General features: G+C 35.6%; 1 protein-coding gene across 1 annotated transcript in view; it reads left to right on the forward strand.

Annotated features, from left to right (window-relative positions):
- The window catches only part of STK33 (serine/threonine kinase 33), a 252,991-nt gene extending 237,968 nt beyond the window's left edge, over positions 1-15,023 (forward strand). The window contains exon 13 of the mRNA XM_053720610.1: positions 14,270-15,023. Coding sequence (XP_053576585.1) covers positions 14,270-14,479 — 210 coding nt within the window. The 3' untranslated portion in view covers positions 14,480-15,023. The remainder of the gene's footprint in view (positions 1-14,269) is intronic.
- The last annotated feature ends 1,020 nt before the right edge of the window (positions 15,024-16,043 follow it).

Consider the following 16,043-nt stretch of genomic DNA (forward strand, 5'->3'; position numbering starts at 1 on the left):
TGTCCAGGAATATGAGCCAATCTATAAGTTATTCTATAGTTGATTAAATGGACACTTAAGTCAAAATTAAACTGTAATGATTCAGATAAAGCAGCAATTTTAAACAAATTTCCAATTTACTTCCATTAACAAAATGTGCACATTCTTTTTTTATTTTACTTGTTTTAGTCACCAGCTTCTACTGAGCATGTGCAAGAATATACGTATATGCATTTGGGATTGGCTGATGGTTGTCACATGATACAGGAGGAGTGGAAATAAACATAACTTAGAAATTTGTCAGAAACAAATCTACTCATTTGAAGTTCAGACTAAGTGCTATTACATTGTTTTGTTATCATGAATTTGTTTATGCAAATCTACTGTCTTTACTGGTCCATTAAGTTTCCATTATCTTGGCACACCCTAGCCACTACTGATCAAAATGAATGACAACCAAAGCAGTGCCAAACAAAAAAAAACAAGCTAATATTATAAATAATACAAAAGAAAGTTTATTAAGATTAAAAAAAAATCACAGAAAAAGTATTTTTTTTTTTAAATCATTTTTATTATATTTCAACAGGTTTGTACATTTTCATATAATTTCAAAGAAAAGAATAAACAGACAACTGAAAGCTAAACATCAATAGACGGTACACAAAGTGTTATGACTATAAACAAAAAAAAAGAAAAAGAAACCCCCTGGTATTTTGTAGACTTTTCCAAGCCATGTTAACCTTATTGGATTCCAATCTGTCATTCCTTAATCTTTATAATTTTTCTGTTGGAATATATTTTCCCCTTTTTTTTTTTTCCCCCCTTTCCCTTTTCCCCATGTTTTTCCTGAACAAAAAACAACAACAAGAAAAAAAAAAAACCAGCAAGGACAAAAACCAGGAATAGAGCAACAACGTTCCTTTTCTCTTCTCTCCCCCCTCCCCTCTTCCCTTTCAGTGTATATATATACAATCCACACAAAAATTCCCATATGTTATTTATCTTCTATAAAACACAGATGATAATCATAAATTATCTCTATATCATTGTAGTGTTAACATACTTAAGGTCAGTCTTCCAAAAAATAACCAAAAAAAAAAAAGTGGGGGAAACCCCCCACACCATACACAGGAAGGGGGGAGGAATCAGAATACATCTCTCTTTACCATATTCCCAAAAGTACCATTTCTGAGTTTTGGAAGGGAAATATTATTTGATCAATTTCTGTCACTTTGAGTGATTTAATAAATGGTGCCCATTTTTTAAAGAAAGACTTAATGTCAGATTCCTTATCAATGTTGGTATCTCGCTGCTCTAGAATGCATTGTTTTTTAAGAAAGTTCTTAATTTCTGATACTGTTGGTAAATTTCTTGACTTCCACTTCTTAAAGATTAAGTATCTAACTGCTAGGATAATTGAGGTAATTAAATTTCCATTAGGCATATGCTCTTCTTGGTTATTTAAGCAGAATATAACCTGGGTCAGTGAAAGATCCAGAGGGGAGATTTTAAGTGACGTCTTTGCCCAGAATTCTATTTTGAACCAGCACTGTCCCAAATCATATGTTTCAAATCTGCAGCTTTCATGGAGCATTTAGGACATTTGTCAAAGTTTGGATTCTTAAGCTTGAATGCTTTTTCAGGGGTGTAATAGTATCTGTGTATAAGTTGCTGAAATTGTAGCCTGAGATACTCTGCAGATGGAAGTTTTTATGAATTGACTATCAATGTAGTCTTGCGCCAGGCCTAGATTCCAGTCCTGAGCTAATTTTTCAAGAAGATGTTTCCCTTTACCATCTCCCAGTAAGTGGTAGCATGGGGTGATTGACATCAGCCCATTCTTTACCAACGTAAGCCAATCCTCTAGACTACCTAGATCTCATCGCCACTTAGCTATCCGCATCATGTCTGTGACATAATGCCTTGTCTGTAAGTACGCGAAAAACTCCTTGTTGGAGAGATTGAAATTATTTTTAAGTTCATCAAATGATTTAATACATTTTCTCTCTTGATCCACAAAATATATAGGTCTGTCCAATCCTGATGTGTACCAGTTTTTAATCACAGGTGAATCTAGGCCTGCCTGAAATTTGGGGTTGCCTATTAGGGGTAGGTATGGTGATACCTGACAATTTATATCTAAGAGCTTTCCGATTCTTCTCCAAGCCCTCAGGGGGTTGAGAAACATTTTAAGTGCTCTAATATTAAATGGCCACTCTTTGGGTTCACAGTGTAGCAAGGCTGTTGGTAAGTATGGATAGCAGATTTTCTCTTCAAGTTTATTATTCAATACATAATCCTTAGAGATGATCCAATCAGCTTCAATTCGCGCTAAGAAAGCCAGGTTATACAGCCTTATGTCTGGCAAGGCAAAGCCTCCATAGACTTTTGAGGATGACAGTTTGTTCAATTAGATCCTGGGTCTGGCTTTTTGCCAGATAAATCTTCTGAGCATACTATTTATTACTCGTATATCTCTTTCTAGAAGCATTATTGCTGTATTCTGTAAAACATAGAGCAATTTAGGAAAAAGAACCATCTTGAATAATGCTATCCGTCCAGAGATGGAGAGTGGCAGACTCTCCCAGTTTCTAAGCTTTTCTCTGAATATTGAAATAACTGGCAGGATGTTAAGCTTATATAGATCTTTTGGTTCACTCGGGATATTGATTAAGTATTTAAATGAATCTTTAACTAGACGAAAAGGAATGTTGCTAGGAGAAGAGTTGTTTTTCCTAAGCCAAAATAGTTCTGACTTTGTAGTGTTTACTTTATAGCCCGAAAAGGAGCCAAATTGGCCAATGATTTGTAATAATTTAGGGAGATTGATTTTGCTATTTGATAAATATATAAGAATATCATCTGCATACAAAGCTAACTTTATTTCATAATCCCCTATTTTAATGCCTTCAAGTTGTTGCCTGATCGCAATTGCCAGGGGTTCAATACAAAGGTTGAAGAGGAGGGGGGAGAGGGGGCATCCCTGACGAGTTCCCCTGCCTAATACAATTTGGGGGGAGAGTAGATTATTTACAATTAGCCTCGTATAAGGCTGATTATATAGATTTCTAATAAAATCAAGAAACCCTCCTGTGAACCCAAACTTTTCTAAGGAAAAAAAAAGGTGATCATATTGAACCGAGTCAAAGGCCTTCTCGGCATCAACTGAAATAACCGCTAGATCTGGCGGGGTCCTTTCCCCCCTCCTCCCCTCCTCCCCCTTATAGAAAAAGTATTCTGATGTTACCAATATTTCTCTGATTTTTGCTGAGGAGTTTCGAGAGTTTAAGAATCCGGCTTGGTCTTTATGAACGATATCACCTAATATTTTTTGTAGCCTTTGGGCAAGAATTGATGTAAAAATCTTATAATCAGAGTTTAGTAAGGCAATTGGCCTATATGACTCCCTTAAGGTTGGATCCTTCCCGCTTTTGAGTATTAGAGTTGTGTAGGAGGATGAAAAAGATTTCGTCATCTCTTCTCCATTTATGTACATAGAGTTATATAGTTTACAAAGATGTAATGATATCTCTGAAGATAGAATTTTATACAATTCATTTGGCAGCCCATCCGGCCCAGAGGTTTTATTCAGGGCGAGGTCAGAGATAGTTTTCTTAATTTCTTCCTCTGTGATTTGAGCGTTAAGAGTTTCAGATATATCAGTAGATATTTTGGGAACTGAAATTTTACTCCAGAAGTCTTCTGCTCGAACTGGATCAGAGGGTCTGGAGGAATACAGTTCTTGATAATATTTTTCCAATTCTTCCGCTATTTCCTCGTGTTTAAGTATTTCCTTCTCCCCTAGAACTAGTTTCTCAATTAACGAGGGTTTTTTTTTTCGCTTTTGACCAGTTTAGCTAATAATTTCCCAGATTTATTACCATATTTATATAGTTTAGACTGTAATTTTAATTCTTTCTGGATTTCTCTATATAACAAAAAAGCATCTTTATTGCTTTTTGCACTATTATATTTATTCCAGTTAGCTGAGTTTTAGTCAAGGAGGAATCGATTGTATGCATTTGTTATTGCATTAGTTAATTCCTTTTCTCTTTGTTGCATTTTTCTATTTAGTATAGCCAAATAGGCTATGATTACACCTCTTATTACAGCCTTTGCTGCCTCCCAAAATATGGCAGGATGGTCTCTATATTCTGAGTTACAGAGGACATAATCGTTAAACTTGACTCTAAGCCAGTTCTTAAATTTCATATCTGATGCTAAGAAGGAAGGGAAAAAAAAACGATTTGACTTGAATTTGAGCTGCTTGTCCTGGAGGTCTAGGGTAATCGGACCATGATCAGACAAGCATATAGGAAGTATTTTTGCTTTAATCTCAAATGTACACAGTCTTTCGTCTATCAGAAAAAGATCAATTCTTGATAGCGTTTTATGAGCTTTGGATAAGCAGGTGTACTCTCTAACATCGGGATTTTGCATCCTCCATATACAGAAAAAGTATTTTATCCAACTTTTCATGTATGAGAAACTGAGGTGTCTTCCAGACTGCTACTTTTCATCATTCAGAATTAAATCTAATTAATCTGCCCAGGATGTACAGACAGCTTTAGTACAGTGAACCGTAAGCCCTATAGGAACTAGAACGTTATCAAGATGATAGGCTTTGTACAGTACAGCTGGAAACTATGGTCTCATCAGGAGCATTCCTATTTGTATGACCTTATGAGATAACAAAGTATTTAATGGAAAGCCTAAATTATGCAAAAGTTTATTGTTCAAAACCATATATCCATGCTTTAAAATCTGGTCTAAATGTCTTAATCTGTAATATTAAGTTGCTGGATTTAAGTTTCTATTTGAAACCTTTGATGTTTGTGCTGCAGTAATGTTCCATGATGTACTCATGAAAGATATGAATCATCCATGAAGGTTCCAATGCTAACTTTTAGAGTAGTGGAAAACCACAATCTTTTTATTCCGGAAATCACTGAGGTTTGTAGGAAACACATAAACAAGATTAGCATCCCATCTCTGAATAACAATATTTATTCCCAGAGATTCAGCTGATGGTATATACAGAACTCTGGAACTTGCCAATGGGCAATATTCCACTGGTTACAGAAATACTGTTCTGTTCACTTTCCAGTCTGTTTGGTGTGTTCTAAGTTCCACAAGAGGCACACTGGTTTTAAATTAGTTGGGTTTACCTAAGCCCAAATACAAAATTAAGTGGTTAACTAGGTACTTTGTGTTCGTCCCTGATGTCTGAGATGTATATGTGTTGTGTTGTCTAACATAAACCTTATAGTTGTTCCTTGCAAGTTGATTTGTGTTTGAGGGCCAGTGTTACAAGCTTTTATTTCTTTTAAATATCTTTATTTTGTATCCAACAGAGTATACACTTTGACTTAAACATATGTAGTCACAAATAGATAAACAGAGAAAAAACAAAAATGAAGCACCTCTCAGGGTGCTTGACAAAGAAAGCAAAATAAATAAATAAAAAATTTTTTGCATTAACCATAAACCATAAAGAATAGAAAAAAAGAAGAGTACATCTGACAAGTAAAAACATTTACTGGCGTACATATATCCAAGGATTTTGTACCCTAGCAGAGATGTCTCCTTCTGAGTTTTAAACCAAAGTACAATATAGTGCCCCTACTGATATTTTCCCTCTCAAGTGAAAAATAAACAGCCATTGTAGGTTCTCATATTTGAGCCACCCTAATCCTGTTATATGAACTCAACTGCATCTCCAAATATCTATGTGATACTCTGTTGAGGTTTTTTTTTCTTAACACAGCCACATAGGACACTTGGCTGCAGCCCCTATAGACAGCGATGAACCATATCCGTACCCGGCCCAGAAGGGCCAGGAAAATAGCTCCAGACTAAGCCAAATAAAATAAAACAGAACAAAACAAAACAAAAAGGGGGGGGGGGGAGGGGGGAGAAAAGGGAAAGAGAAGAAAATGGGGAAGGCAGACTTGTTACCATATACCGAGCAGCACAAGTTCTAAATGGATAAATTAAGTGATCAATTTCATTCGGGGGTAAAGATTTCATAAAAACTGACCACTTAAAAAAAATGCAGTAGCATCCCATTCATCATTTAAATTAGTATCCATCTGTTCAAGAATACATTGTTTTTTTAAGCAATTTTTAACCTCTGGGATACTGGGGGTCACCTTTCCTTTCCATTTTTTGAGGATTAAATATCGAGCTGCTAAAATGGCCATGTTGTCAATTTTAATGTTAACTTGCCGTTCCTCCGGATCCTTCCAGAGGTACAATATGTGCGATACCGTTAAAGACAGAGAGGAGATCCCTAATGTTTTATTAAGCCAATATTGTAATTTAATCCAAAAATATTGGTTCCTTGGGCAATCCCAGAACATATGTACAAGACTGGCTGAATGCAAGGAGCATCTAGGACAGCAGTTATAGTTGAGATTTCCACACCTAGAACCTTTCTCAGGAGTAAAGAAAGTCATAAGAAGTAGTTTGATATGAGATTCTCTCCATGAGGAGGAAAGAGTTATTTGCGTTACTTCAAGAATTGAAGATTGAATAAGACTAGTATCCACCATTTATGGAACTCAGGGCTTGATAGTAAGGGGAAACTGACATATATCCATTTTTAACTAGGACAAGCCATTTCTCTATCCTCCCCAGAGTCCAATTCCAGCCGAAGTTACTTGTTAAATTAAGCGCAAAATGCCTTGCTTGTAAGTACGCAAAAAAGTCTTTTTGAGGGAGATTAAACTCCCCCCTGAGAGAACGGAAGGTTTTAATACATCTCCTATCAAAATCTAACAGTTGGGAAACATTATTTAAACCTAAACTATTCCACCTCTGAAAAGATGATAGTTGGAGACCAGCTTGAAATTGAGGGTTGCCTGATAATGGCATGTATTTGGATACCCTATGATCTGAATCCAGAAGTTTATACAGAAGATACATTACACTTCTCTCAAGTTCATTATCAGTAACGTAGTCTCTTGCAAAGATCCAATCCATAATTAACCGTGCCAGAAAGGCGTAGTTATATATCTTGATATCTAGTATCTAGCCCTGCAAATTTTCTAGGAAGAGAAAGTTTAGACAAAGAAATTCTGTTTTTTTTTGTTTTGCCAGATAAAGTTTCTCAAAACTGTGTTGAATATTAAAACGTCTTTTCCCTTAAGGATCAATGGAGTGTTCTGGAGAACATATAATAACTTAGGGAGACAGACCATTTTATAGAGAGCTATACGGCCTGACAAAGAGAGGGGAAGATTTTGCCAGTTTTTCAGACTCTCCTTAATTTTATTCAAAACTGGGAGAATGTTAAGGCTATACCAAGTATCCGGATTAGCAGATATTGCAATGCCCAGGTACCTAAAAGATCCAGAGACTACTCTAAATGGCATGTTTACAAGTGATTCATTGGGTTGCTTAATCCACAGGAGCTCAGTTTTTGTGGTATTTGCCCTATAGCCAGAGAAAGAGCCAAACTGATCAATAATTGATAAAAGCTTGGGAATATTAATGGAAGTATTTGTGATATATATGAGAATATCGTCAGCATATAGAGCTATTTTCAGTTCCTTTTTGCCAATCCTAATCCCTTCAAGGTGATGTCTAACACAGATAGCGAGAGGTTCAATGGAGATGTTAAAAAGAAGAGGGGAAAGGGGACCTCCCTGCCGAGTTCCTCTTCTCAACAGGATATCTGGAGAAAACAAACCATTAACTAAGATTTTTGTGGAGGCTACATTGTATAGATTATTAATAAAATTTAAAAAATTACCGTAAAGGCCAAACCGCTGAAGAGAGTATAATAGATGGTCATAGTGAACAGAATCAAAGGCTTTTTCAGCATCTATTGAAATAATTGCTGAGTCAGAGATGTCCCCTTCCTCTCCACTCCCCAGTCTCTCCCTGGTTTTAAAGTAGTCTATGGTAAGGAACACCTCCCTTATTTTAGCTGAAGAGATTCGTTTGTACATGAAGCCTGCCTGATCCTTATGAATAATACTGGGAAGAAGGGCTTGAAATCTCACCACTAAGATAGAGGTAAATATCTTGTAGTCCAAATTCAGCAAGGCTATGGGCCTATATGATTCCTTCTTATCGGGATCCTTCCCTTCTTAAGAATTAGGGTAGTATAAGAAGCAGCAAAGCTGGAAGAGGGGGAGTTACCTTTTATATAAATATCGTTATACAGTGAGGTTAAATGTGGCACAATTACCGGGGATGCTATCTTGTAGAATTCATTGGGAAGGGCGTCCGGGCCCGGAGCTTTATTCAGAGAGAGATCTTGAATTGCTCTGGACACTTCAAGCTTGGAAATAGGAAGATTGAGTGTTTCGACTAAATCAGGTGCTAATATCGGGAATTGTTTGAATTTTTAAGGGAATACAGGTCCTGGTAGTATTTTGAGAAGTATCCATAAATTTCAAAAAACTCCAGCCACCAGCTTCATTAAAAGACCTTTATTCTTTCATTTTGGGTCCCAATAACACATACAACGTTTCAAGCCTGCACTAGGCTCTTAGTCATGTACATTTTAGTTATACAGGTTCCTGCTTTTTATACCTTCACCTGTTATTCATTAACCCATTCCATAAAAAACATAGCTATTGCAGTTGCAACAGTGACATCTTGTGGATGAAAAGCATAGTACATCAATTCTTTATTCCTAATGTCTTTTAATGTTTTTTAAATGGAATGGGTGAACGACATCTGTATATCATTTAAAATAATAACATAAAACATAAAAACCTATATACAATCTAAAAAGAGGAGCATAAAATCCAAACATCTACAATGCCAGAGCAATTGGGAATTAATCTGCAGAGTACATTTTCATCATTAAAGAATTTATCATTAAGCAGAATGTATATTGTTAAGGAAAATTTGCTTTAAAGAGAAACTTTTTTTTCTTTCTTTACCTTTACATAGCAAAAAATAACTTGTTATCCAAAATTCTTTATATATATATGTGAGAAAGGTGTATTTTCCTGACCTATCCATATGTGATGTAAAAATCAGTTAATAAAGATCAATAAAACAGACTCCAGTCAAAGTCTTTGTTCAGACCCTTGGCGGTTAGGCAATCTAGTTTATGAATCCAGAACATCTCCCTAATTTTTAGGAGATGTTCTCTATCACCCCCCCCCCTCCTCCTTGGTTTCATTACCTGGTCTATGACTAGGAATCTAAGCTGACTAATATTATGACCTGCAGAGAGGAAGTGAGAGGACACTGGAGCCTCTTTGTTCTTGCATCTTATATTGGATTTATGTTCTGTTATCCTCTCCCTTACCTCTCTGCAGGTCTCGCCAATATAGATAAGTCCACATGGACACTTGATCATGTAAATAGCAAAAGTTGTTCTGCATGTAAAGTATTTATTTATTACAAACTTTCTTCCACTGGTTGGATGATAAATGTTTTTCCCTTTTATCATGGAGCTATAGTGGCTGCAGTTCAAACATGGATAACATCCATTATTGCTGCTACCTATTGTTAATTGGACATTTCTCTTTCCAGAACCTATGTCAGTATGTACAATCAAATCCTTAATACTTCTATTTCTCTTATATGCCACCATCGGTTCCTTTTTAAATTCTTCATCTTGTGGATTGCATTCCCTTATTATATGCCAGTGTTTCATTAAAACACCGGCAATCCTTTGACTGAACCTGTTATGTTGCATTACAAATATCACATCATTCTCACCCTTTTTGCCTGTTTGTTTTTGGCCTTGTTTAGAGCCATCCTCCACATTTGCTAATTGTTCTGCTATTAATTTTCTTGGATATTTCCTTGCAATAAATTTATTAGCCATTTCTCCTAATCTTTGCTTGCATTTATTACCATCTGAGACAATCCTCTTTACTCTAGTGAACTGGCTCTTGGGTATTGCCTTGAACACACTCTCTGGATGGCAGCTGCCATATTGCAGCAAATTATTCTTGTGAGTTTTTTTTTGTATATAGGTCAGAGACTTGGCAAGTCTGTTACTCCGTGCCCCACTAAAGAAGATACAGGTGTGCTGTCTCCACTATTTGAATTCAGTATTTTGAGAAGGTCTGCAGGAGTTCTTCTGTCGTTGCTAATGTTTTGTCTTCTTCACGTAAAAAATCAATCAAAGATGAACCTATATCCCTTTTAACTAAGCTAGCAAGGAGTTTTCCTGTTTTATTTCCATGTCTCAATAACTTAGCCTGAAATCTTAGGTCTTTCTGAGAAGTCCGATATAAAAGAAAGGAATCCCTTTCCTTTAATGCATGAGTATATCGTGCCCAGCTCTCAGATGTTTTCTCTAAAAGATAACAGTTGTATGAATTAGATACAGACTTCAGAATTTCCTTTTCCCTAAGTTTGAATTTCTTTGTCCTGCTTATGCTATAAGCTAGAATCCCCCCCCCCCCCCAAGTACTGCCTTCGCAGTTTCCCAAAGAATAGTAGGACAATTGATATAATCACAATTAAAAGAGATAAACTCTTCAAACTTAGATTTAAGCCAGTTTTTAGACTTGAGATCTGATGCCAAGTAAACTGGAAAGTAGAACTGACTATTTCTTGGAACAAGATCACTAGGCTGAAAATCAAGGAAAATAGGGGCATGGTCTGAGATACATATAGGAAGAATTCCAGAAACCAATTTTAATTTACACAGCCTTTCATCTAAGAGGAATAGATCGATCCTTGAAAGTGACTTATGTGCCTTAGAAAGACAGGTGAAGTCTCTAGAATCGGGATTCTGTGACCTCCAAATATCTCTAACCCTATGGTTCTGGAAGAGTCTAATAAAGAGTTTTGACTATAGATTATCTCTTTTATTTATAGGACAGGAAAGGTTTTGTCTTAATCTATCTAGAGGGTATTGTGGTGCCATATTAAAATCCCCTCCTATTATCAAATAGCCCTCCGCATAAGTCATAATATTCGCTTGAAGTGTTTCCCAAAAAGGCAAACTAAAAACATTGGGAGCATATATATTACAGAATGTATATAATACCTTATCTATTTTAATTTTTACCATTAAGAACCTTCCCTCTAAGTCTGCATTAGTATGGAGAACTTGATATTTTAGCTTCTTTCCTAGGAGAATCGCAACCCCTCCTTTTCTTTGTACACTGGCGGAAGAGAGAACCTCCTTGACCCATGAGCATTTGAGCTTAAGAACTTCCTCCAATTTTAAATGGGTTTCCTGTAGGAAGGCAATATCAGTGTTTATTTTTCTTGCCTTAACGTGCCTTAAACCTGACATTCCTGAGAAATAGTTACCTATCTCCATCTCTGTCTTACCCAGAGAGCAACATCTGGATGATACATTTTTCTGCGTTTCTAGCTGACTCAAAGAGATGTGTGTAATTACTGATATAGCAAACCTTGAGCCTGGCATTCTTGAGCATTAGTTACATATCTCCACCCCTGTATTACCTGGGGGGGTAATGTCTGGGCAATACATTTTTCTGCATCTCTAGCTGACTCGAAGTAATGTGTGTGGTTATCGATTGTTATCTTCAGTCTAGCTGGATAGATTAAGGTAGCTTGGTGGCCCTGGTTAATTAATTTGGTGCATATTGGTGCCAGTTCTCTCCTCTTGGCTGATGTCTCAGCCGAGAAATCTTGAAAAAACATTATTTTTGCATTGCCAAGAAATATAGGTTGATTTTTTTAAATAACTGAGATAGATTAAGTTTATCTTGGTTATTTAATACTTTGGCAATTATTGGCCTGGGTCTGTAATTCCCTTTCTCGGAAGGTAACCATCCTAATCTATGAGCTCTCTCTAGTACTATGTGTGATTGTGACTGCGGGATTTGTAAGAGTTGCGGAAGTGTAACTGTTAATAGCTGGCTGAGGTCTTCGTATTGCTTTTCTTCAGGAACCCCTATCACTCTGAAATTATTTCTCCTGGAGCGATTCTCCAGGTCTTCCAGCTTTTTCTGTGCTTTTAAGAGCTTAGAGTTTATATCCTCTAGCTTGGTATTGTGACCTCCTGTAAGGTCCTCTAAGTCTGAAATTCTTTGTTCTGCCTCGGTCAGTCTGTTGGAAAACTGGAGTATTTCGTTTGTTAATACAGAGATATCTTGCTTGATCTCATTCTTAAGAGCATCGAATTTAGGGGCCAAGGCTTCAGATATGCTTGCAACTAATGATTGTATGTCTAATGTTTTGTTCGTCTGTACTGGATTAATAATGGTAGAAGGTACAGTATATCTGACGAGGTTTCCAGGATGGTCTTGTTTTTCTTCTCTCTATGCCTAGCTGCCATAACTGAGGGAGAGGTTTTAGGTTGTGAAGTGAAAAATTTGTCCATGTGCTTGTGAAATTACAGTGAAGGCGAGGAGTAAGAAATACCCCAATGAGTGAAGAGAAGCCGTGTGAAGGAAGAGGGGGGAAAAAGAAACCCCCTAGTAAACCGTGAAATCAAGAGGAAAAAAAAAAAGAGGGGGAGAGGGTGAAGAGTGCACGTGAGACTGTGAAGATATGGAACGAATAAAAAAAAAAAAAAAAAAAGGGATAATACTGTGAAGTGAAAAAAGAAGAACCTTACTCATCAGTTAGGGCGGTTGGCGAAGATTGGCAAGTAAATTAATCTGGTATCACCACGGCAGATCTATATACTAGAGATCCTTTTGAAGAAAAAAACCTTTTCTCTATTGTCTTATGCCTTCCAGTGAATATGTAGTATTCTCAATAGTGCTATTTATTAATAAAGGTATTTTAGGCCCAGACCAACTATATTTGCTAAGTTGATTGGCTCTGTTTCATTTACCTTTGGTAAGCTAGCAACATATATGCTACAAAGTTAAACCCACCACTCCTCTATAGTATTAAACACCTCCTACTACCAGGATAGTTTGCCTAAAAGCAGTGAACAGATTGAAGAGAAAAAAAAAGAAAGAGGGAAAAAAAAATACTCACGTGAGGGCAAAATTCATGACAAACTTAAGAGAGCAAGATAATAAATATCCTCCCGTATGTTCGCTGGTTAATGTAATAGATATAAGTTTTTCTTTAAATTGTTTGCAGCAAGCTTATTTTGACCCAAGCACTATATTAAGTATGGACCAGTTTTACTTGAGTAAATACTAAATTCTGTTGTAGCTATCGTTAAAGAACAGATGATAGGAATCTTTCCTACCTCAACACAGGAGAATTCCACACTTGGGAACAAAATGTTTCTTTCGATTGTTGTCATCTGAAATTAAACTAAGACTTCTGTCTGAAGTTATAAGATGTAAGTTTCTAGCTTTAAAGGGCTGAGGTAAAATGCACTCTTGCTCCCAGATCTGCTAGAGATTAACTGATCCAGTAAATAGTGTATAAAATTCAAAATGAAGTATTTTACTAGTTTACATTTTAGCTGGAGCCCACTTCCCAATACTTCAACCAGAGTAAACTTTTTACCATACTAGAAGTATTCAATTATAACAGATCCATTAAAAATAACTTGTTGTAAACTACCAAATATGATCAAATTGAGCATAAGAAAAAAACAGATTCACTCTCTTCTGAAGTGGACCAGCTTTCTGCTGCATAAATAACTGAGGCATCACACTGTTATGACGTGAAATGTTCCTCCCAGATGCAAATACATTTTTTTAAGGTTTAATTCCATGTCCCTTTTCAAGGTGTCTTTAAATGTTACAAAATATTTAGTATGTTTTGACAGTCTAGTTATTACAATTGTGTTAGGTGAAGGACACATTTATCTGGGACCAGTAAGTGTTTCTCATGTTCCTCCCAATTAATCCTTTACAAAGATGGAAACTGGAAATAAATCAGTTATATTGACATTTACTTTTTCCTAGAGGTATAAGGTTGAGGGGCTTCATCCACTGAGCCTAATGTCTCTCTGTTTAATTTTATAAAGGATAATATGTTAGAAATGTCAAAGACCATAGCATTTTCTTTCTCCGATTAAGTCCTCAGTCTAAGTAAAAGCAGGGGTGTATTCAGATATATTGGGTGTTTGAGGTTATGATAAAACTTCATTACTTTATATTTGAGCAGATAGCACATAACATTTTCATCCCAAGCAGTTTAAATGGTTACAAATCTCATTAAAAATATACACAAAGGAAACACAATAATAAAGGGATATGAAACCCAGATTTTTTCTTTCATGATTCAGATAGAGCATCAATTTTCAAGCAACTTTCTAATTTACTTCCTATTATCAATTGGTTAAGCAAGATAAAACCCGATGAATATGAATTAAACTTTCCAAATAAATTGGACCTAGCTGCAATAGTTGTTTTTTTCTTGATATATTATATGTTGTTACCAATATTACTCATATTTTGTTTCTTTATTGCAGTCCACGGTAACTGGAAAAGGGTCTACACTCTCAAACTCCAGGAGGACACAAGACAATAAGGATTACTCCGTGGTACAAGTCACTTCTGTATTGAAACAAAGCTCAATCACCTGCAAGGGAGAGACCAGCAAAAATGAGTTTAAATCCAATGGACATGGACAAAAAGTAACTCATAGACAGTCTGCATCACCTAGAATGAAAAAGACATAGACATTGACAGCAGTGACACTCAAATGTTTGGGATTTTATTATTGTGCCAAAATATTTCGACAAAAAACAACACCCAGAGGATGTTGTTGTATTCTAAGATCTGTATTTCACATTCCTTTGTACACTAAATAGAATCCAGTGACTATTCAGCTGGATACGACTTTCCGTTGCTTATTATAAGTTTTTAAATTTGTAAAGCAGTTATATTCCCTGTTCTGTTGGCTTGAATTTGACTTAGATGTGGGTCAACCTTCCCTAATCTATTTTAAAAGCAAATAATGGAATTGTAGCATACATTGGTTGTTGTGGAATAAACTTGTTATTCATTTAAAAATTCTTGTAGGAAATGAAATACCAACCACTAAAGTAATACTGCAGTTCAGTTAAAACTGTAACTTTAGAATTATAGTTAATAGTTTTGTTAAATTTAACTGCAGTCTATTATAAAGACAGAGCCAACTTGCCTTTATTTATTGGGATTGTTCAGTTTGTTCCTTTATCCAATGATGTGCTACAATAATAATAAAAAAACAATTAAAACGTATATCAGCATTAAGTAATTCTTGATTTTAGCAGTCCAACAACTGATACTGCACTTGCTCACCAGTATATATATATATATATATACATACATACATACAGTATATATATATATACAGATACCACTGCCTTAAACATACGCCTCTTCTACCTATTTGGAGTGAAGTAACATAGACTAAACAACTTGTTTATACAGATGAAGGAATAATCATGTTGACCTCTCTTTGTTGAGTGTGATTATTACTGGAATGCTATGGTCTGTCTGGGTTTCTTTAAAGATGCTTGAGACCTGTTGGTGTTCTTGGAGTGCATGATCACCAGACATCTGAGAACATCCCCTATAGACTTCCTGCCATCAAAATATGGAATATAGAGGTTCCATCTCTAGTACATCTGCAGCCTTATGGAGATCTTATATGTTCTTTGTTATTGGATTTTTGTCTGGTTTTATCATTAGGTCAATGACTTTTGTTTCTATAACTTTGTGCTTGTTGAGTTTTTCATGCCTTTCTTTTAAGATTTTTCTTGTCTGTTCTGTTTCTCGTGTGGGTTTAGATTTTTAATTCTTACAAATTTTTCCTCCTCCCATGTTTCTTATTTTCTTTATTGTTTTTTAATGTTTTTATGTTTTAGGCCAATGTTTCATTTATGCCTTTTACCATAAAAAATGATTAGTTTGTTGTTGAGCTATTTCAGTTTAAAATGGACAAGGTGTTTTAATTTTACACTGAGCTTTAACAAAATTAAAAGTTTGTCTGCGTTTTATGATTTTAGATAGTATCACCAGTCATTTTTCCTTTTTTAGCTTTGCAAAGCTTGTGAGCAAAATTATTTGTCTAAGTCTATGCAATCGGGTTATAATTGCAAATATATTTCATGTAAATAGGAGTGAGTTTGCTTTGTATAAGCCTTTCTCTGCATCAATGCAGTTTGCTTAACGGGTCTTTCATTTAATTTCCCCAAAATATATATACATAGTTCATTATTTTTAACCTGCTATTCCTTTGAAATCTAAAAAAACATT

This window comes from Bombina bombina, chromosome 7, assembly GCF_027579735.1.
Source record: "Bombina bombina isolate aBomBom1 chromosome 7, aBomBom1.pri, whole genome shotgun sequence".
Classification (NCBI taxonomy): Eukaryota; Metazoa; Chordata; class Amphibia; order Anura; family Bombinatoridae; genus Bombina; species Bombina bombina.